Genomic DNA, 24,228 nt, shown 5'->3' on the forward strand with positions numbered 1-24,228 from the left:
TGAAAATTACTATAACACGTGTGAATCCACACATGATGTCGATATTGATATTTGACCTTGTAAACTTAATATAGTTGACGATGATGATGTTGGAGGGTAATTTGTAACAAATTAAAAGAGAGTGCTGCAGTCATTAAGTATTATTACTGTGAGTTAATTCATTTCTTGTATCAAGGCGCAGTAGCATTTTTCTGGGTTGTTATTAAGACATGTGATTTGAATAGAAGAGCTCTAGGGATACTGACGTGAAAAAATCCTATTTTTACCATTTTCACTTCGCTTATGGAGTCATTCTGACTAGTGATCATTTCTTCATCTTCTAGCAATTTGTTCATCACCATGAGGTCTCAGTGTCAGTACTTCATAATTAGTTAATGCTTTACCCTCTATCCATCTGCGCTGGATGAATTTAAGAATGCTTCACATACGACAGGAAAATATCATTAGGAATCACAGCCAGGATATTCATCATTAAAGTGAATTTTTAAATTCTGTTATTGAAAAAAATAGAAGTAATATATTTTATTTAGAACAACTGTTCCAAAGATCTATGGAGCAACTAATCCGTACGTAAAATATTCTGATTTAATAATAGATAATTCTGGAAGAGAAATTAAGGTATGTTTTCTTATCTGCACTTAAATTTCACTAAAAATAGTTATATCTTCCAGTGATGAAATTTCTGGCACACCTGGCCTTATATTCTATAAGCATTAAACTCTTCAAATTTGGCGTTTAGAACTCATTTCCATTTATTTAAAAAATTTTTTTAAAGAAACAGTGGTTTCTTTAACGTTTATTTTAAAGACAGAACTATCAGTGAATATTGTGTAATTTTGGCGTAGTCTGTATTCATGTGTTCTCTTTTGTGCTTTTTTTTTCTTTTCCTTTACAGATTGCTTGTCCAATATTTGCAGGACTACTACACTTTTTCTTTTTGGCCGCTTTTGCTTGGATGTGCCTAGAAGGTGTACAGCTCTACCTAATGTTAGTTGAAGTTTTTGAAAGTGAATATTCAAGGAAGAAATATTATTATGTTGCTGGCTACTTGTTTCCTGCCACAGTGGTTGGGGTTTCAGCTGCTATTGACTATAAGAGCTATGGAACAGAAAAAGCGTAAGTAATTGCAAGCGACCTGAGTGTTTTTCAAGTGAATAATTTTTTAAAGCCTGTTAGCTGTCAGTGAGGGGCCCTGACAGACTAAAATAGCATCTGAAAGCTTTATTGGTAAGAGAATGGGCATGCCGTGCACAAATTACAATCAAGTCTTTTGTAATTTTCTAGGTTCAGAGGATTTGTACTCTAGCGAGGCAGATTCTAAATTATGGACTTTCTTTTTAACACAAAAGATTGACCTGAAACAAATTGAAAAAGTAAATAACTTTTTGGCCTTAGAAAGATATTAAGTAAAAATTCTTCTGAACTTAAAGCATCTGACAGGTTTAACTACTCAGTTTTAACCTAATGCTTCATTAGCTCTCTTTGTGCAGCCGACCCTCTAGCTAACTCTCATTCTGAATTGTGACAGTAGCACATTCCATCCCATATGTTCTACTTTGATAATATTTTATCAGGCAGTTTGAAAGGATTAAAATAAGTCACTGTCTTTCATTTATAAAAAATATAGATATTTATGGAAAATGACAGAAGGTAGACATAGCCATGTTTCTAAGGATTTTATTTGCTAGAGGCATGAATTTGCCTTCCAATTCTGTTTATTTTTTCCTTTGATAAAATTAGTTATATAAAGATTTCTTGGACTAAAGAAAGCTTTTTGACTATACAGATGATGAAAGACAAATAAAAGAAATTCAGTGGGGATTCAATGTTATATGAAAAATGAACCACTAAGTAAAATCTGTCTTAATAAGTTTATGCATCATTTACTCTAATACTAGATGAGTGCTATGCTTTGATTTTTTTTTTTTTTATCTCGTATTCATCCATTCCCAGCTGAGGTATTATATTTATGCTGTACTGTTTTGAAACAAACATAGCAGCTGAACATTTTATTTTGTCTGTTATGTTCCATAGGGTTAAGTGCTTTATCTCAGATACAGATCTGATAGGCAAATTTTGAAGATAAGAACTTAAAAATGATGAGACGATTTGGACTATCGAGTGTCAGGTTTTTCTTAGTGAAGTTAGAGATCTTATGAATCAGGGACTGGGTGTTGTGGGGTTTATTCTTCTCCCCATACAAGCATAATAATGTATGCCTTTACCAAATTTAAAAACTGAAATGAAAAACAGTAGGTTGAAGTAAATAAATTACTACTGTTTACATCAAAGCCGACTCAGAGTTATTAAAATTATTCTTACCTGTGATAAGTGAATTTTCAAAAGCAAATGTAAAGATAGTTTTTGATAGATTTTTAAAATTCTGTTTTTTTGTAATTTTGAGGATCCATTGAAGCTACTTAATACATACTCTTTTCTTTTCATAATAGTTGCTGGCTTCATGTTGATAACTATTTTATATGGAGTTTCATTGGACCAGTTACCTTCATTATTCTGGTAAGGAGACTCTATTTTCCCTTCATTTTTAGTTTGCTGCTTTAGCATTGCTATTGAAACAGGGATAATTGCTTTCATTGTTAATTTATCTATGCTTTCAAAGATTTATAAACATATCTAGCCTACAGGGTAAAATTATAAAATATATTTTAAATGTTATACCATTATTGAGAGTTTATATATTGCTGATTAGTAGTATTTCTGAAAAATCCTCTTTCCTCTAAAAAGTACTTTTTTTAATCTAATTTAGTTTGCTACAGTGTGATGTCATAATCTAAAAAAATTATCTCTATATATAAGCCATGTAAAATTTATCTATATACAAGCCATGTTAAGATCACATGATTTGAGCCTAGTTTAACAATTAGTAAGGAATAACTGAAGTGTATATTTTGTTTTTGAGTAGTGAATTTTTTGCTAAGAGTTTTAGTTCAGGAAGTTATGTCTCCAAAACCTGTAATACTAGCCCTGTACCAAGTTATGTGGCATTTATAAATTAAATGAATGTTTTATGGAATTGAAAGAACATTAGCTTAATATTTATTACATTAATTTCCATGTAATTTAGTACTTTTAAATAAATATCCATACCCTAAATTCTTGTGGGGGAACAAAAAGATTTTAAGTTGAGATTAATAAATGAATATTAAATCACTTTTAAACTCATTAGAAATAAAATTATTTTTCTAAGAGTTTAAAATCCCAAATAAAAATATTGGTCTTTAAGAAATATAAAAAAAATAATAAATTTGATACAAGTTAACTATAGTGACATTAAAGTGTTTAACTGCTTATATTACCATTAGTCAAATATTTGAAATATAGTTGAAATAAAAGGATGTAGCTAAAATATTTGGACTTAAAACTTTGAAAAGGAAACATAAACAAGTTTAAATATTGTCTATATCTTTTAAGTACCTATTTTAAGGATTTTTTTCTTCTTTAAAAGAAATGACACACATGAGCTTATTAGGATATTTCTGTAGTTAACTGGTGTTTCATAAAATTGAGAAAAAATTTTAGTAGTTCAAGGAAACTCAAAACTACTTCAAGTGTATGCACTTTTGTCCTTAAAATGAATTATTTTATACACCATACAAAGCAAAATGAAAATTTGAGGTGAATGCCTGTATGAATCAAACCAGTAAAACATGTTCAAGTGTTCCTAGAAAAGCTGATTTCTCACCAGAATTCTTCAATCCAAATGATTGCCCCAGTTTTTGTTGTTGGTTTAAGTTAACATAGCCTAAGCCATTCTTAAAATAAATGGTAAACAGCTGACAAGAAGTGGCATGATCCTTAAAGACTTCTCTTTTTTCCCCTGAGCCCTTGGCTAAACATATTGATACTTTGAAAATTGTAGAGACCATTTTAGGGGTATTTGGTCTATAAAAGTATCATGTGTTCACTTCTGTTGTGCTACAGTTTTGTTTATTTCTATCTAAAAATAAATACTGACTTTAGAGTATTAACTTTGTCACTTGGCCTAAAGACTTTAATGTTCACATATAGTCAGCTTCTAGGAAGAAAATGGGTAAAGCACATTTTATTATACTTCCCACCTACAGTGTGAGCCTACTATTATTTAGTAGCCTTGTTGTCATTATTACCCTGTACCAAATAATTTAGGTTGAAATGTGAAGGGCTTTTGGGAATAGTGTTCCCAACTTAAAAATAAAAACAAAAACACAGCAGTTAGCTGTTTTGACAGTACAGATCCTAGGAGTAATTCTCCTGTAACTGCTTTGCCCTCTAATTATCCCAACACAGAGAGACAGAGTGATATAGAAGGGTAAAACATCTTGCATGTGACCTAAATTGAGATATGATATGATAGGATTGTACAGCACATTTGTTGAATGTTAATATATTTATATTACATATATCCTGATGATAAAGGATATTTAAAAGTCAATTCAGACACAAATCTTAATAATACAAGTTGTATCGTATACTACCCTTTGAAGGAGTACTCTTACAACAAAAATTACTTATCAATATTCCTGGAAAGTATAGTTTTGCATTTCCAACTTTTCTGAATTGAAGCCATTTAATTTAGTAGTATTAAATAAGTGTACATTTTTAATAATGTTCTATGAAGAAAAATAACATGCTATGGAAGATAAAACTCCTTGCTTCTGTATTTCTATAGACTGTCTTGCCTACAGGCACTAGAGTTATTATATCTATGAGAAAAGTGCTTGTAAGTAATGAGCAGTGGGAAACCATTAGTATGCCTGAAATGGTTTAATGAAAGCTTGGATCATGACACGTCAGGAGCTGTTCTTATCATTTGGACAGCTCCATCTGCATCGTTAATAATTAATTCAGTTCAGTAAGAGTTCAGCTCACACACTCATTTAGAAGTCTTCTTCAGAGAACACCTCTCCGGCTGCTAGTCCCAGGGAGAAATAGGTTTCTGCTTGGCTAACAGCAAAGATCTGGAGATACAAGTGCAGTTTTAGAGTTGCATTTGCCAGGTAGCAAAAGCTCCAGGGAGGACAAAAAGGGTCAGAACATGTGCAGTTCAGTTAGGTTACTTCAGAGTGGTGTTTCTGTTCTTCTGTCTTATCATATCCATGTCAGCACTGCAAGCTGTGGAATGAATTTTAAGCTGCTAAGCTTAGACGGATGTGATTCAATTGAGCAGGCTGACGACTGTAAAACAAACTGTGGGCTCCTATAACCGGTGGTACCTTATTCTTTTTCTAAACTTCTTTGTACCTTTGTGTCATCCATATGGGTGACGATTAGCTATGCCGTATCATTAAGTGGAGAACTTTATCAACAAATTATACTAGCAGATTATTTATACAATAATTTATGAAATTATTGTTTAGAGATAGGTAAAAGTGTGTTATTTGTCATTAGAAGAGAAGGAATGCCCCATTTGGTGATTTACTCTATTTTGCTGAGTAGGAAAAATGTGCTTCTTCTGAATTTGCTTGCTGTCTCTTCCACATAGAATTCTATTAAGAGATATCCATCTACCTATTTATCGGTGTGTACACACAACACACACACACACACACACACACACACACACACACACACACAGCAGAGTTAAAATCTGATTAATTCCTGGATGAGTTGCCTCATCGTTGCCTCATCTCTAAAATTAATCATCAGTATGGGCATTTAGGCTAGTGGGTTGACATACACTATATAATTCAGCCCTAATACTGTGCCCACTAGTGGCTTCTATGTGGATGATTGAGTAAATGACATGCACTTCCCAGGTTTAGACAAATCTTTGTGTACACGGTTTTAATTGTCTCTTTCCTTTCTCACTGATGCATAGCATCAAAGTATGCACTATCCCAAAATCTGTACTATGTTTAAACTTAGTAGTATTTATGTTAGAAAGAAGAAAAAAAAAGCAAGTGGACAGAAAGTGGCTCCATTGGAATTTGGAATAAGAGCAGCACGTGAAGGGCTGCCTTTTTGTATGCTTTCCAGGAAGAAATAGGGGAAATTCCATTTGATGGTTGGGATTTTTTTTTCTTTTATTTTTTTAAATGCATACCAAATGCAGGAAAGTAAATTGGGAAGAAATAAAAGTGAGGAGAAAGAAATCCCTTACTCTAATCAGGAAAAAAAAACCACACACACACACACACACACACACACACACACAGAAGTTTATGGCTGTAAAGAGCCATTTATGTCCTGAGGAAAATGCAAAGAAGGAAGAACTCAGATTTGCAGTTGGTACTTCATTTGAAACTAACTTTTTTTGGCTTTAAGTGACTATTTTGTATGATAGGTTTAATCAAAGATATTTCTATCTGCCCTTCAATTTCTTGTTCTGATTCTCTCAGTTACATTTTAAGAGAACAAGAAAGGAGAAGGGAGAGGGGGAAAAACATCTACTGAAATAGTTTACTGTACAAACTCATGACTCTTATCAAGACTGTATCACCTCCTGAAAAAGATCACAGCCAACAATATTTTTTCTATGAAAATAAATATATTTACCTTTTTTTTTTTTTTTAGCAGTGGAGACAGAAGAGAACTCTAAAACCTCATTTTAAAAAATTATTTACACTTCAGGAATCGTTCTATTTAATTCCAGAAAGGATTTCACTGTCATCCATTTTGGTGATAGTATATTAAAATGTTCAATACCTTATGTCATTTAAGTGTCTTTTTCATTTCTTTAATAGGACTAATAAATACATTGTTGGTGAGATTTTTATTTTTAGTGTGGAACTGGGGAAAAGAGAGTATCTTACACTTAGCAATTTTTTTTTTTTTTTGGCCATTTTATATTGTAGTTCACGATATGTCTAGTGTGCCTTTTTTCATTATTACTTTGTCTTGAAATGATGGTATTTTGTCACTTTGAAGGTACCGTTCCCTCATTATTTGTATATTTTCAAGTCATATTTCAAAGTCTAAATTAGTATTGGCTTTAACTATAAATTTCTTGGCACCTAAATATTAGTGCATTGGTTATGATTCTTGTGTTTAGTTTTCTTTAATCAGAGAACTCAGACATTTTTGAAATAATCTGAGTGCAAAACTCCTTCTGTGATTTTATGATTATTTTTCTGATATTTTTAATTGTTTTTAAAGAGATTCATTTTTAAGACATCTTTTTAAAACACTAAATTAAAGAGTGTTAGAAACTACAGCCTCTTTTTAAGACTCAGTTTTATGGGTTTGTGTGATGTTTAGCTATGTGAGTAGAACACAAACAGGTTTGAGAAAATAGAACTAAGTGTTAGATATACAATTTGTCTCCTGGGAGTAGAAGTACGTGGACATTGTAGCCATTTGCTGATTATGGGACAGCAGTGTTTTACAAAGAAAAAGAGAAATAGTTCTTCTAGCAAGCCAATCAGGGAGAAGTCATTTGAACAGCATACCTCTTGTGTTCAGAATTTCTTTGAAGTTGTAATTTATTTATTAATTTACTTATTGTTTATCTTCAACTCATTCACCAACTCTTCAGTGATTTCTAAAATGGATTACTCTTCATAGACGTAGAACCCTTTTTTTGTTGTTGTTAAATACAGAGCTAGTTTAATTTTGTTTTGCTAGCAAACTCTTAATTTTCTCACCAGAATAAATTGGTCAGTTTTGTTTGTAAAGATGCTGGACTGTGGAGCCTGTGCACAGTATATTGAATCTCAGCACTGACATTATAGTGGCTAAGTAATCTTTGGCAAGGCATTTAACCTCTCTGAATGTAACATGGCTCTCCAAGTGCTTCCTGTTACCTCTGGAGATAGATAGATAGGGTTGTTGTTGGTTTTCCCATTTTGCCGAACTTGTATGTATTTTGAATATATTGTATTTGTAACTAGAAAGAAGCATTAAACACATACGTTACAAAAAACCTCAGTAGGATGAGGAGAGAGGAAGGGGAGATGTAGCTAACACTGTTTCTTAAAGATTAAATAAGAGATTTTTTTTTCTGTGTCACATTCAACTTGGTTAGTCTTCAGTCTTTAAAAAATGGCTTTGTATCATATATTTTAAAATGTTTATTTATTTTTGAGAGAGAGAGGAAAAAAAAGAGAGAGAGCACAGGCAGGGAAGGGCAGAGAGGGGGGACTGAGATCATGACGTTAGCTGAAGTCAAATCCTCAACCAACTGAACCACCCAGGCGCCCTGCTTTGTATCACATTTAAGCTTTAATTCTATTTTTTATAGGTAGATTTCATTTTCATTTCCAGTGTTATTGGAAAATGTGTTACTTCTTAAATAACAGATTTTTGTCTAATTGTCTTCATTGAAAAATATGTTGGGATGTGTTCATCCTCAAGATTTCACATTTTCTACTCGTTTTCCTTTAATAGCAATCCTTTATACATCCACATCTTTTCACATTCACATTCTTTATTTTTTTTCTCATTTATGCATTATAGTGGGTAGCTTTTTTCCTTCCTGCCATGTACTACTACTAACTGCTACTACTACTATTATTTTATTCCTGAGGGAATAACTAACATGCTTAGAAAGTGATGAACATCAAACTGGGGCCCTGTGTGCTTCAGGAAATTGTGTAAGAAAAGGAAGAGGGATGAAACAGCACTGGGTGCAGAATTATGGGGTGAAAGAAATCAGTGTTTCTATGAGGACATTTAAAAAGAAGGGTTGAGAGATTTAAAGGATTTTAACTCTGAATACGTTTTTGTGTTTATTTGGGGTCTGGTCTGTTTGTTTTTAGGGTACGTAGCATTCTTATTTGTAACTATTCTCTACTTTTACTAGTGAAGATGTACTCTTGCATAAAACAAAGAGTAAAAACACTGTTGATTTTGCCTTTAAAAAAATTAGAGATATACTGTACCATCATTCTTTAGAAACTAAATCAGATATTTACCGTACTACCAAAAGGATCTCCCTAATTTCTCAAAGGAAGAAAATGTGTCTTAACCACAATACAGTAAGCACATTCTTGTGTGGAGCAGTAGGGTCAATAAATATTTGTTGAATGAATTGCCCGTGAAAATGCAAGCCATTTGCTTATATAGTGACCAACTGGAATAATCGTCAGAATATAAAGGTAGAAAAATGTTTCTACAAATCGGTTTGCTTTTTCTCTAGACAAGTATTTTAATAAATTAATTTTTAAATAGTTTTTTAAACAGAGAGCTTCTTTTGTCCTTCTTTTGTTAATGTTAAGTAATTAACATGAAACGATAGAATGCTATCTGCCAACACTTGCAAATTATGCCCATTAACCTCATTTTATCCCTTAAGAGGAAATTCTACTTCTAAGGGAAATAATAAGGCACAGTTGACAAAATGAGTGATAAACAGCTTAGATTAAAGCCTTCACTCTGTTCCTAAACTCATCATTAGGAAGGGCTTGGAAATTTTATTTATTGGCCTAAGTAATTTTTTCCTAATGATAAAATCAGAAGTAGTGATGAATGAGTAAAATAATGTTATCACTTTATCAGATGGTGTTGTGACTCAGTAAAAATGATCATGTTATTATCACAAAATTATATTGAGTGTTTACCACCAAGGAATTGCTTTTGTCCCTGTTTGTCCTTTTCTGAATACTCCATTTGGGCTTGCTTGCACTCTCTGTAAGCCAGGTAAAGCTCACAAAATATAACTTTGTTTTGTCTTTCTAAAAGTAATAATCTGAAGTGAATAAAATGTCAAATCCAGGAGTGATCAAGCTTTTAAGTTCTATTTTTGGAGCATAAGAATGGAGCTGCCTTCTCTCTGTCCAGCGTTCTTCCAGGTTTCTGTAGAAGCAAATGCAAATTACAAACCCTTATCTCTCTTCAGTCAAAACATGTCTATTCTTCTGAGTTCGCTCCTGTTGACCTCCCAGGCCTTCCTTCCCTGTCAGGTTCCATCTTCCCCAGTTTGCTTTTGTTTGCATTTCGATTTCTCTGCACAGCTCAGTGTTTGGAGGGACTCTAAAACACTGTTTAGAGGGACTCAAAATAGCCTTTCTTCAGAATTTACCTACGTCCATACAATAGAGAGGCATAAGGAAAAAAGGACTGATGGCTTTTAACAGTTAAATAGCAAATATATACATATTTTAAAAGTTTATCTTACTTTATATAACTAACGGATATTCTTTCATCATTTTCCATGTTTTCTTTCATTTGAGCCTCACAGTTACCTTACAAATAGATTGTGCAAATGTTACTGTCCTCATTTAATCAGTCAAAATCAAAAGCTAGACTCTCAGCTGCATCTTAGGGCCCCAAGTCCAGCAATTCGTAGAAGCTACATGATATGATGTAAATGCCCCTTCTAAAGAATTCACTTCAGTGTTTCCATTAGATGGCTTTTAGGCCCTGGAGTACCTCTAGCTAAAGAAACTAATTTAGGTTTTGTAATTTATTTAGTCGTCACCACATGATGCTGATTTAATGAGGTTGCGATTTCATGTCAAACGATCTATTAAAAAATCGATCATACATAGCCAGAGTATTTCTTTTGGGGGGGATTCAACTTGATCATTGCCTGTAAAATGGAGTCAGTGTCCACCATGTACTCGTGTCATTGACACTTAACTGCATTAACTCATTAAGTGTATTTGCAAAAACGGATTCATTTTTTACTCTTTGGTTATGGTGTCTAATTCTTTATTTGTTATAACAGCTAAATATTATCTTCCTGGTGATCACATTATGCAAAATGGTGAAGCACTCAAACACTTTGAAACCAGATTCTAGCAGGTTGGAAAACATTAAGTAAGTATTTGGTATTTTAATTCTAGTGCTTGACAAACTAAGTGAAAGATATTCTCCACAGAGAACACATGAATACCTTCTATCAACTGTAGAAATTATTCAGAATGACGTTTTACTGATCAAGGTTGAGACTTACGTTGACCATGTCACGGACATTGGTCAAAAATTAGATAATAATTTCTGTCTTCATCTAGAGCCAAGAAATTGTTTCGGTAGCTTTGTGGAAATTCCATATCACTGTAGCAATTTCATTTGAATTTAAAATGCAGTTCAAAATGATGTTCCTGTTTGCATGGCTGATATGATTATATTGTTTGTTTTGTTAAATGGCTTTCCTGATTTAAGGATTCTGAGCAGTTTCTACTTCTAATCCCGTTTTCCTAAAATAATTTTTTCTATTACTGTTGTTAACTTGGAGATTATCTGTTGTTTTCATGGCAATTAAAGAAATGTTTACTTTATTTCAATATTGAACAAAAACTACAATGTCCTATCCATGGAAAATGCTATCTAATTAAAAAATTGATAGCTGTTGATTCATTAAGTCATTCATGGAAGCATTTTAAGAGTTATCTTTTAAATGTGAGTTAATTTAAAATTGGAGGAGGTATTATTCAAGTTGGTTATAATGGGATTGTGAAAGATCTATTTTTAATGTAAAAAATGGCAGATCTATAGTAAGGGCAATTTAAAAAAAAGCAATTAGATGTTTTAGATAGGTCAGTGCCAGCTTCATTGCATGTTGCATGGTAAGAGAGAGAGCTAATCTTTAGCATCTCTCTCTTTTCTTCCTTTTCCTCTTTCTGTCTTCTCATCTCCACCAGTAATTACCGTGTTTGTGATGGCTACTATAATACGGACTTACCTGGGTAAGATAGAACCCTACATTAACAAATTTATGGCATGATTTATATTTTTTACAAATCCGTCAATATCATGAATTGCCCTTAATTTTTATAATTATTTTGGAATATCTAATTTGCTATAGTATTTTTAAACTATAATATGCCTTTATTTTTTAATTGCTTGCCTCTGCATTTTGACTTTCTTAATTTTGACTAATTTATAAAATATATAAATGCTTTCTTATTACTTTCTATTTTAATTCTGTCTAATAATTTTGTTTCTCTTTTCTGCTTATAATGCTTTCTAGCTATGAAGATAATAAGCCATTTATCAAGTAAGATCATTAGTTAGACATGGAATGCACTGACTTTAAATCCTTTTCATTCCGTCCTATTTTCTACAGTTCTTTTCTCCTTAAGCTATTCATGATGAAATCTCTCCAAAATTATTTTATTTTGAAATTGTTCTCATATTTTTGTCCCATTTCAGCTAGGCTTCTTCATGCTTTAGTTATAAAACCTTAGGTTCACCTAAGATTAGTTTATTAGAATTTGCAGTTTAGGTGTTCAGTGATTATCTGCCATTTAACCTTTCTGTATGTGTCACATTATTCAGTGTCATGAGTACACCACAGGAATAAGAATATAGGAGTAAGCTAATTAAGGACTCCTTAATTCCTTTTACTAAGATGCACATAAAAGTCAATAAAGTCAGGGGGGATGTGTTACACCTTGTATTTTAATATAGTTTTGATACTTTGTTAATGCTGGAGTGAGAAAAGGTCATACCTGCTGTCGCTGTTTTCTCTGGAGGCTGCAGTACTAAATGCTATTGTTCTTTCTCTAATCAATGAAAGGTTAAAGCCAAAATGCTGTTGAGTTTGAATGTGAACATAGAGAAAGTCAACTGCTACTACTGATATGTGAATATTTAAGTGTGATACGTGTTGTTCTCTCATTGGACTCGTTAATAAAATTCGCTCTATTTTTTCAGGTCTTGGGTGCTTGGCGCTTTTGCTCTTCTGTGTCTTCTTGGCCTAACCTGGTCATTTGGGTTGCTTTTTATTAATGAGGAGACTATTGTGATGGCATATCTCTTCACCATCTTTAATGCTTTCCAGGGAGTGTTCATTTTCATCTTTCACTGTGCTCTCCAAAAGAAAGTAAGTGAAGACACTTCGGAGCTCTGCCGGCTTGTTCTTTGGCTTGAAATTAATAGGTGAAATAGAGAAGGTTGTACAGTTTTATAGCTGGCAGATTACCAAATAGAATCACATTTTTAATCTCCAGTTGGTTGTGATGCATGTCTGGAAATGCAGGCTTCGTAGATAAAATATGTCAATCCCAATCATCTTTTGGATCTCGTTTTGGGAATATTATAAACCAGACACTGAACTAGTTTAAGAGTTCTTCGTTGCTAGTGGGGTCTACAAAAATGCTCTTCGTGCAAGGGGTGTACGAGATAACAAAAAGGTTAAGTAGTCTCATGCTTTGCTCGATGAAGGGAATGCAGCGGTCCAAAATGAAATTGAGCATAAGGATAAGTGACCTTGATTTTAAAAGCACCAGACGTGCAAACAATTAATATTAATGTTACCTTTTGAGTAGTTGTGAAAGATCTAAAACCCAGTAATTTAATATCTCACGTCTTATTATTTTGTCCTGATTTTCTGTTAAGTGGAGTCAGCAAAAATGATTCAAAAACGAAAGTTAAAGATGAAACATTTGCACGAACATGTAAACTAAGAGAATAGCTTAGCCTCCATTTAACTAGGTATCATCCTTTCTCTGTCTGCGTATCTAATATAGTCTTTTTATTCTGTTATTACTAGTTGGTCACTAAATTGAACAGAGAAATAGAATTGTGAAAGCAAAAACGATTATGTTTTCAGTCCTGACAAGATGATAGTGTTGTCACTTCCATCAGTTGTTGAGGAAGCTGTAATTTTGAGATAATGACAGTGGCATCTGCAGTACTGACAGATCACGCGCATTCACAGCAATATAGGCATTAGGCAAAACCAACTTTGGAGGGTATTATTTGGATAAAATGCCATTTTGATTGCCATCGTCTTGGTCATGCCGCGTTTCAGAGCAGTTAATAGCCATTAAATGTAGAAGACATTTTTTTCTGAGGTATCAGGTGTTATTTAATAACCCTGAACTTTAATTTTCTAAACATTATACAGGTATAACGTTGTAATTATTGTGGCTTTTACTATTTCTTACACAAGTGAGCATTTTGTATACGTGTATGTGATCACATACCATAATTTCTTCCAAATGTGTTTGACATAAAGCATAAATTTGGCAGAGGAAGACTGAAGTGGTCATTATTTCCTCAGAGAGGTGTGCGGATTGATTGAACAAAGAGATTCTGCTGTGCTTTTTAATTAACAATTATGTTTTGGAAACACTGTGTTGCACTTCTTTTGAACACATTCTACTTAGTCTGGGATATGTCCTGTTGGGTGCTGCCAGGATGAATGATTAAGAATATGACATAAAATGATTTAGTTAAAATCACACTTCTTACTGCTCGAGTGAGCATATTTGGGCGAAGAAAATGCTTTGAAAGTTCAACTCCATTGTTATTTGTTCTAATAGGTGTCGTTAAATAAAGCTAAGAGGATGAAAATGCAAGCGCACTTAGATTTAAAAGGTCGTCTAGTAACTTTAATTCTCCAATTCTTCAAGGAATAAGTGTCAAAGTCATGGTTTTTGTAGGCAGATACAGAACATTGAACTCTGAGGAGGGAAAAGTGTTTTTAGTGTTTTTGCAACCCACTAGAAAATAATTTCTTAGGCAGCTTCTCCTCCTCGTCTGTTCTGATTTGATTCTGGCTCTAAGCCTGAGCAAAACTTGTTCATATGCCAAGAGAGCTGCACAGAATCCAGCCCTCTTCTCCACTCCCCCCCCCAATTCTGTACCACCTCTCTAGGTGGGGCCCTATTATTTAGCAGTTGTTTGGACTTTACTTTTTAAAGTTCACTTTAAATTTTCTTCAGGCCTAACAGCTTTTCCATCTATTCATATATCCAAGCTTCAGGGGAAAAGGGAAATTACATGGGTATCTCATTAATGTGAATGGAAATTGCATAAATAGTTCCCTTGTGTGCTAATGAAGTGAATAGGCATCTTAGACTCTCTACACTAAATGTTAAAGCTAGACACATCAGAAAATGAAGAAAACATTCCATCCTAATTAATAGCATATGTATCAAAGTACTTTTTTTCTTTATTCTTGTGCCAAAGTAGTCTTGTCATTATAAAGAGGTTACCCGCAAAACTATGCAATCCAGTAAAAGAAGTTTATGTATTGACCTACGTAAAAGGACATGAAGCGTATAAACTTTAAATGACTGAATTATGTGTGGTTAAATGTAATTAAGCGAGGAAAGTACTAATTTTTTGTCATATTATGAAATATAAAACTGGGGTTACTAAGTATGTAGATAGACTAAAGCTTTAAAATATTATATATATATATATATGTATGTATATAAATAACACTTGTATAATAATAAGGCATAAAGCATTTCTACATATTACATCACATTTAGAAGGTCCTCCTAGCCAGTCTGGTAGACAGAGATATTTTTCTTATTACTGTGTCAGCCATTTCAGTTGAACTTGGTTTTGTACATTCATTGTATTTTCTCCACTGAAAAGTGTTAGTGGAACTTACTCCTCTCAGTCGTCTCCACTGCTCATTTAGAGAAAAGAGGGGCAAGTATATTTGTATTAATCTCTCGGTCTTGTGGTTCTTCAACGCAGGTACGCAAAGAATACGGCAAGTGCTTCAGACACTCCTATTGCTGCGGCGGCCTCCCAACTGAGAGCCCCCACAGTTCAGTGAAGGCATCGACCACCAGAACCAGCGCTCGCTACTCCTCTGGCACACAGGTAACAAAGAATTTGACAGCGTCTTTAATTAACCTTCTTTATAGAAAGCCTACTGAGACATGTTCTGTTCAGATGCACTAATTGTCTCCTCGTTATAATGATCTAGGTAGCAAATACTTACATTTTTAGTACTTTGGTTTTAATTTCTTCCTAAGTATTTCTTCAAGGTGTTTCTTGAGGTGTGAACATCCATTTTTGAGAGTGCATCCTTCTTTTAGAAGTCTATCGTCATTTTGGGGATATTCGAAAGTTCTATAGCCATAGTGCTCTCTCACAGTGGGCACTCAATAAACATGTGTTGAATAATCAATCATCTCCTCTTTTTTAAAAAGGCCATTAAAAGTAAAACTTTTTAGGAGTGGAAGATTAAATATTCTTTAGTACAGAAGCAACAAAGCAGTATAGACTTCCTTAGTTTTAGACCAGAATCCACACACATTTCTTTTTAAAGGCCACCAGATAATCCTACACAGAATTGTTTAGGGTAGATCTTTGTGTGTCTTTAAGGTGAGCTTGGGGAAACTAACATAACATATGTCTTGCTATTTTATATTAATAGAGTCGTATAAGAAGGATGTGGAATGACACTGTGAGAAAACAGTCTGAATCTTCTTTTATCTCAGGTGACATCAATAGCACGTCAACACTTAATCAAGGTCAGTTACTAGGAAAATTTGAGTTTACAATATAAATTTTGTACCTTTTGCCAATTTACAAGAATTTCAGAGAAAACACTGATATTTTTTCCTCTCAAAATAGGTTTACATCACAAGCTCTTAAACCTGTTGAGTCAACTTTTATCCTTTATGAAAGTACATATAAATTCATCTTGTTCAGTAATGTAATGCAAAAAGTATACTTTCAAAGTCCACGTTAACAGAATGAGCCTGGAAAAAGTAATTGCTAAGAACATACTTTGCCACAGATTAAACTGTTTTCCTTTAGTGAACACAAATTCATCCTTTCTGAGGCATTTATGAAAGTTTTCTTTTTAAAACATTAACATAATTAGAATAACTACTCTTCACATTAAACAGTGCCAATTTTGCAGTGAAAATTCTTATTTGTAAAATTATTTTATTTTACACTTCTTTCAGAAAGTACAAAATCAGTATCAAAGACCTTTACAGTAAGTCTTCATAAACAAACAGTTAAGTACACGAGAATCCCAAAGCATTTTTTTCTATTTGAATTACTAGTTTTAGTGTCTTTACGGCTTGAAACTTATCATATAATCAATATAATTCCTAACTTAAAATAAGCTGGCAAATAAAATACTAAAGACACAAGTGCATATATAAACACATAACCCTGAATGCAAGCTTAGTAAGTTTGAATTTGGTATGAAAAAATCACATTATTGTATATATCCTTAAAAAGGTAATTTATCCAGCTAATTTGTCTTGATGTACTGATTTGTAATATAATATAACGTGATATATATCATCACAGATATTAAAGACATTTTTCACTGTTGACATTGTTCTGATGAGATTCTGGTTTAAAATGAAAAAAAGGAGTATGTATGACATCAAAACCAACTTGAATTTTAAAACATTTTTTTGCCAAATTACATTAGCTATGCAAAACGTATGTTTGATAAGTATTGAAAGGTTTGTAATTTGTCAATTAAGAGTGAGTGAAATGTGTGTTTATTGCATTGCTCTGATGTTTTACCTAATTCTGTTAAGATGACTATCAAAAAGGAAATGAATTATTCAATGATTCATTTTTGAAACCTGGCAAATAAGATTACAGAATGAAAATTCTCACGATATGGAGTTTGTGAATGGTCTAATAATTCATTATGTACACAGCCTCCTTCTTCCCCCTCGGCATGTGTGTGCTCTTGCATTTACTAAGAGAAGCTTTGTGCAATGTGTCCTACTTTTTTATTTGTTTGTGAAAGTTGTTTTTCCTCCTGCTTGTGTCAAAGTTGGTATTAACACAGATGTTTTCATGAGGGATAATCCCACACCTGTAAATTCTGGAAGTTTGAGATTCCCTCTTCGGGGCCTCAGTGGTTAGGTTTTTAATATTAAGCAGTAACATCTTGAAACATAATGTTGATCTCTGTGCATTTAATTGCCATTTTTGTTTAAAAGTGATTTTGTATAAATTAGTAAATGTCATCCTCAGCAGGTGTTTACTTGGGGGACTTAGAAAGCACCTGTGAATTACTGAAATTTAACTTCCCTCTCCCCTTTCTCCTTCAAATTAGTAGTTCAAATACAGTCAGAAAATTTCAGCAGATTATCCGTTGCCAACTTGTCCACTACCCTTGATGAATACAAAAAGTACTTTACTGCAACTATAACACGAAAAATAAGAGAACTGATGTACTTTTTTTTTCTGTTTCTTTGCTTTAGGAATGACTGGCAATTACCTACTAACAAACCCTCTTCTTCGACCCCACGGCACTAACAACCCCTATAACACATTGCTCGCTGAAACAGTTGTATGTAATGCCCCTTCAGCTCCTGTATTTAACTCACCAGGTGTGCTTATACTTACGAATAAAACTACCTTTCTTTGCTGCTAAACAGAGCTCTGATCTTTACCCTTTTTCTAGTATACTCAAGTTGCCATATATTTATTATTTCCTCTTTGATTTCTCAATTTAAAAGAATTACTGTATTGCCCATGCCAGGCTTCTAAAACTGCACTATATTATAGTAAAAATTCAGTCATGATGGTATTTACCAATAATTATCCATGTTTTCAACACAGGTGGCATAAATCTTAATATATTATTACAGGACTGACATCACATGGTCCGAGAGCCCATCTTCAAGATTTATATCATTTAGAGGTATCCTATCTATGTAATATACTGTTTAGTTTACTCTAAAGCTTGCGGACAGAATTTGCTTCTGGAATGAATTAGCTAATAAAGATAATTTGGATGCCTAGGTATAGAAAACTACATCCAGCATTATCAATGTAACCAAACTATAGTATAGTGCAGCTTTATGGGAGTTTTTTTTTTTCTTAAAAAAACTTTGAGAATAAAGTTAATATTAGCCAGTTTATACCTATAGTTTTTTATTGGGGGAGGGGGAGAGATTGTCACTAACCCATCCTGTATAACTATGTTTTCTAATAGCTTTTTTTTAAAAAAAAAAAAAAAAAAAAGCACTTGTATTTAATATTAACAGAATTTTCAAGATTTTGGTAAAAGTTATCACGTAATTACTGCTAGCATGTAATATTTATTTGTGGTTGGTATTTGCCACTAAATTAAAGAACTTCGTTTCCGTTTGGTTTTTTTTTTTTCTTTACTTGAAATTCTTTTTTAACGTAACTGCGGTTTCTCTTTTCATTCTCTTGTTTTTCTTACTTTCCTTATGCTTTCCTCTAGCAACCTACAGAGAGACAAGTATGGGAGTCAAACTTAACTTTGCCTATCAAATGTAAATTTTTTCAGCATGATTTTTAACCGGCACAATTAAAACATAACTAGCAGTCATGAAGTAGACTCAGCGGGCAAGTGGTTCACAATTTCCAACTAAAGTGTTACCAAATTCAAACAGTACATCTATCTGTACTGCCTTTTGTCAGTAATAGAGGTCTGTAGCAAATGCTGTCCATACTTAAGTATACGCAATGCTGAAATAATTTGCTCTTTGAAGCCTGAGGTGCTGTCAACCAGAATGCTTAATAATTGACTTATCATTTCTGCATTCCCACAGTAATCTTGCTACAGGCTGTGGAAAGTCTTCAAGTGAATTACCTGAACTTGGGCAGAAAAAGTTGCCTCTTCAAAACCAGTCAAAGATGTGCTTAAATCTGCAGTATATCATAGAAAACACCTTTTGGATTAGCCAGTATATATTTTCATGTTTATTAAGCAATGATAAAAAGAAAGAAAAAAAATGACCAGACTGAACCTCTGTGGAGGAAACAAATGCTAACAAGTGCTCTGTGTGTCGCCTGTAACATACAACACCAAATGTTTTCTAAGTAAAGATGGTGGCACATGCATGAATCGAGAAAGCTAGAAAATTGCGTCAGTCAAGCTAAAGGAAGCCTTACAAATGCTGTCATGACTTCCTTTTGTTATACGTGGCAGGATAAAAATTACAGTGTCCATTTTTCAAATGTAGAAGTTGGATCAGTTTCTCAGACAATATGAGTCACCAACAAACACCCCCCCCACACACACACACACACACTTTCTCCTGTTTCTGCTAATGAGAACTTCTTGAACAGTTACCACATGTTTATTGGTCGTGAAATTGAGTTTTCTAGGATAATCTGCAGCTTTAAGAGCGGAGTCAGCACTAAAAAGGGAAATTTCCTATTTTTTCCAAGAATTCAATTTTTCCTAGACTCCTCCAAGCCTTGCATACAATGCAGCAGCCTCACAGTGGTCAGTTTCATTTCAATAACATCATTTCATTTTTTTTTTCCAGACCTATCTGTAAACAAGTGATTTTTTTTTCTCTAGGATTTTGAGAATGAATAACCTAACTTTCCATGGTGCAGACCATTTAATTTTCTCTGAAACTTTTGATTTTCATTTGCCTGAAAAGCACTGTGATGTCTTAGTTTACATGTTTATGTGTCTGTAGAAAATACAACTCTGATTCAAAGAGAGCATGTTACCATATTTTTTTTCCTCCTAAACCTCTTCTCATATCTTCAGCAGACGTATCCAATCTTTCATTCCTTTAGAGATAAAATTATATTAGCCAAGGCTGACACCCTTTTCCCATTCCATAGTTAATATTTATTATTGGTTTAATTTCTGTGACCCATACTTAAGAAACCTCCAACATTTCTGCGTTTAACCTCCATGCCCATGGTGTCTGTGGGCCAGTCTCGTACCGTAGACTCTGCTGGTTCATTTGGTGCTGTCACTGTGACTGATGCAGACTGCAGGGCTGCAGGCAAACTTTGACCATTAGGAGCCTGGGGCCATTGCTGTTAGAGAGAGTCTTAGTGCCAAAAGAACGAAAACTCAAGATAATGAATATTAAAGGAAAAAGTAAAAGGCTGCTATTGCTGGTAATCTAATTTGTTGAACCCTTGCTCTGACTAAGTTGCTGAGAAGCTTAGAAATTCTTCATCATGTTACAATAAATCATTTTACTTTCTTTTATATATCAGCTACTCTTAGGCCAGATAGCCTGAGCAGACAGACATGATGTGAGTTGTCCAAAGTGAGTCATTCCACCTGCTGTCTATCGTGTTGTTGGATGGTGCTTGTGGGCCCCTGGTCCAGTCAGTATGAGAGATGGCTGTGGCTGTCTTTGTTTAACATGAATTCTTTGTACCTGTCCCATTTTTTTTCATTCTTTTTTTTACTTCATCTCCAGAAAAAGGAAATGTTAGAATGTTGTTTAAAAAGTTGCTTGCCAGTTATGTGGGTTGATGTTGTACATTTGCCTTCGGTTTTTGTATGTGACTTATTCCTTTTTAATTTAGTGTTGTTTAGGACAAATTCTGTTAATTTTATTTTTACAAACCATAGTCTCGTACTTTAAAATGTAAATGTCACTAATGAATTGCTTTGCATTAACTATGCAAGGGCATGGAGTGAAGTCTTCTTTGTGAGAGTGTCAGAGAGATTTGACCAAAAAATCAATTAATACTTACTGTCTCCCCCAAATTGACAAAGTAATATTCCGTATGCCGTCTTCCCTCCCTGGAAAAATAGTAGTGTTCTTTCACACTTTCTCCTGTTACCTAAGGGGTTGCAACTGTCTACAGTTGGGAACGCGGGAAAGCCTGGCACTTTTCGAGGGTTAGCTTTCAAATACAACTTTGTCCTGAACGACATTAAAAAGTTTTGTGCAAAAGAAGTGAAGGCTCTCTGGGAAGGAACAGAGGCAATAACGGAAACCCCCTCCCTTTTCCGTTTCAGGACATTCACTGAACAATGCCAGGGATACAAGTGCCATGGATACTCTACCGCTAAATGGTAATTTTAACAACAGCTACTCACTGCGCAAGGGGGACTATAACGACAGCGTGCAAGTCGTGGACTGTGGACTAAGTCTGAATGATACTGCTTTTGAGAAGATGATCATTTCAGAATTAGTGCACAACAACCTTCGGGGTGGCGGCAAGACTCACAACCTCGAGCTCACGCTACCAGTCAAGCCCGTGATTGGAGGCAGCAGCAGCGAAGATGACGCCATCGTGGCCGACGCTTCGTCTTTCATGCACAGCAACAACCCGGGGCTGGAGCTCCATCACAAAGAGCTCGAGGCGCCGCTCATTCCTCAGCGGACTCACTCCCTTCTGTACCAGCCCCAGAAGAAGGTGAAGCCCCAGGGGACTGACAGCTACGTCTCCCAGCTGACGGCCGAGGCGGAGGACCACCTGCAGTCCCCCAACAGAGACTCTCTCTACACAAGCATGCCCAATCTTAGAGACTCTCCCTATCAAGAGAGCAGCCCCGACGTGGAAGAAGACCTCTCTCCCTCCAGGAGGAGTGAGAACGAGGACATTTACTACAAAAGCATGCCAAATCTTGGAGCTGGCCATCAGCTTCAGATGTGTTATCAGATCAGCAGGGGCAACAGCGATGGTTACATCATCCCCATTAACAAGGAAGGGTGTATCCCTGAAGGAGACGTGAGAGAAGGACAAATGCAGCTGGTGACAAGTCTTTAACAGTGCCGCTGCGGAATCCCAGGGGCCACGCGCAAGTATTCGTGAAGACTCCGCTGGCCCAGCGCAGCTCCCTCGGCCTCCGCCTGAAGAGATGGCCCTGTTGACCTGTGGTTCTCCAGTGTAAAAAGAGGACCGAACCTTGAAGTTCTGTGAATTTTTATAAAACGTACAAAAACTTTGTATATACACAGAGTATACTAAAATGATGATTTGTTACAAAGAAAAGAGATGCCAACCAGGTATTTTAAGCTTCTGCTGCTGTTGAGAGAAATTGTGAAGCAAGCAAAGCAAAACTTGCCAGCCATTTTGCCGCAGCAGTCTGTGAACTAAATTTGTAAATACGGCTGCACCGTTTTTGTAGGGCCTGCATTGTATTATATACAAGACGTAGGCTTTAAAATCCTGTGGGACAAATTTACTGTACCTTACTGTTCCTGACAAGACTTGGAAAAGCAGGAGAGAGATGCTGCGTCCGTTTGCGGTTCACTGCAAATCTTTTACATTAAGGCAAAGGTTGAAAACATGTTTAACCACTAGCAATCAAGCCACAGGCCTTATTTCATATGCTTTCCTCAACTGTACAATGAACTATTCTCATGAAAAATGGCTAAAGAAATTATATTTTGTTCTATTGCTAGGGTAAAATAAATACATTTGTGTCCAACTGAAATATAATTGTCATTAAAATAATTTTAAAGAGTTTGAAGAAAATATTGTGGAAAGCTCTTGGTTGCACATATGTTATGAAATGTTTTTTCTTACACTTTGTCATGGTAAGTTCTACCCATTTTCACTTATTTTCCACTGTACACAGTGTTCTGCTTTGACAAGTTCGTCTTTATTCTTACATTTAAATTTCTTATTGCCAAAAGAGCGTGTTCTGTGGGGGGAAAAAACTCTTTGAAGCCAGTTACGCCATGCCTTGCACAAATGTGGTGAAATCTAGAAAAGAGTGTGTGTTCCCCCTCTGTTTATTCTTGAACAGAGGGCAATGAGGGCACTGGGCACTTCTCACAAACTTCCTAGTGAACAAAAGGTGCCTATTCTTTTTTAAAAAAGAAAATAAAACCTAAATATTACTCTTCCATATTCCTTCTGCCTATATTTAGTAATTAATTTATTTTATGATAAAGTTCTAATGAAATGTAAATTGTTTCAGCAAAATTCTGCTTTTCTTTTCATCCCTTTGTGTAAACCTGTTAATAATGAGCCCATCACTAATATCCAGTGTAAAGTTTAACACGGTTTGACAGTAAATAAATGTGAATTTTTTTCAAGTAGTTAACGTGCACTTTTATGTATGATACGTGATTGGCTTTAACACACTGGTCCTTTCTTACCCCTCCCCCACCCCCACCCCCACTGCCCCATGGCATACGTAGGTCCTCTCATAATAATAACCCATGGGTATGAGAAAGAATACAGTTAAGTTGCCTGATGGTTCTAGGTGCTGTAAAGAATATGTTTGTATTCTAATTGCCCATTACCCATGCACAGAATCTGGCAGATGAGTTTCAGAAGACAAACACGCGGAACGTTCTTTTGCTTGTTGCATTGCATCAGACCTAAAACAAAAATAAAAAAAGAAGGGTTGGAAATTCTACAATAGAATTTGGGCATCATAAAAAACATTGATTTTTCAGCAGAATTGAGAAGAAATTCTGTAAACATACTTTTACGATTTGAGGATTATAGCTCTCCCTACAGGCAGCTGCAAATGACAATATTTGTTATCATGAAAATGTTCAAAAATCATATAATTGAATCTCAACAAATAGATTTTTCCTGTCTACATCATAAGCATTTATACCAAATTCTTCTAAAGGGTAGTGGTTCTCAAGTGCTTCCACGAAGTTAAAAGTAACTTTTTTTTTTTTTATGTGGACACACTTTGTCATGCCTATTGAATTTAAAAAGAATAATGAGAGGGAAAAAGTGTATGTTTACAGATCTAAATGCAGGTATAGTAAGGCAGACACTAATAAAGTATTCTTTTAATAATAGGGTAACCACAGAGGAGTGTATCCACATTTGGCAATATTTGAGTTGGAAATTGATTATAAGAAATTATGTTAATATTCAAACAGATTTAACAATCCTCTGAGAAGGGTATTTTTATCTCTTTGGCTAAACTTCTTCAGGAGTTTACAAAAC

General features: G+C 34.5%; 1 protein-coding gene across 50 annotated transcripts in view; it reads left to right on the plus strand.

The window, feature by feature from the left end:
- The window catches only part of ADGRL2 (adhesion G protein-coupled receptor L2), a 625,523-nt gene extending 602,169 nt beyond the window's left edge, over positions 1-23,354 (plus strand). For 15 of the 50 annotated variants that reach the window (XM_045478006.1, XM_045478011.1, XM_045477987.1 and 12 more), the window contains 9 exons: positions 896-1,116; positions 2,451-2,517; positions 10,607-10,698; positions 11,523-11,567; positions 12,538-12,706; positions 15,322-15,450; positions 16,010-16,106; positions 17,820-17,948; positions 21,320-23,354. In XM_045478006.1, coding sequence (XP_045333962.1) covers positions 896-1,116; positions 2,451-2,517; positions 10,607-10,698; positions 11,523-11,567; positions 12,538-12,706; positions 15,322-15,450; positions 16,010-16,106; positions 17,820-17,948; positions 21,320-22,074 — 1,704 coding nt within the window. In that variant the 3' untranslated portion in view covers positions 22,075-23,354. Of the gene's footprint in view, positions 1-895; positions 1,117-2,450; positions 2,518-10,606; positions 10,699-11,522; positions 11,568-12,537; positions 12,707-15,321; positions 15,451-16,009; positions 16,107-17,819; positions 17,949-18,180; positions 18,263-18,811; positions 18,864-20,562; positions 20,616-21,319 lie in introns of all 50 variants that reach the window. The other 35 variants (XM_045478017.1, XM_045478018.1, XM_045478004.1 and 32 more) reach the window with 11 other exon arrangements.
- Positions 23,355-24,228: the final 874 nt, after the last annotated feature.

This window comes from Leopardus geoffroyi, chromosome C1 (assembly GCF_018350155.1).
Source record: "Leopardus geoffroyi isolate Oge1 chromosome C1, O.geoffroyi_Oge1_pat1.0, whole genome shotgun sequence".
NCBI classification, from domain to species: Eukaryota; Metazoa; Chordata; class Mammalia; order Carnivora; family Felidae; genus Leopardus; species Leopardus geoffroyi.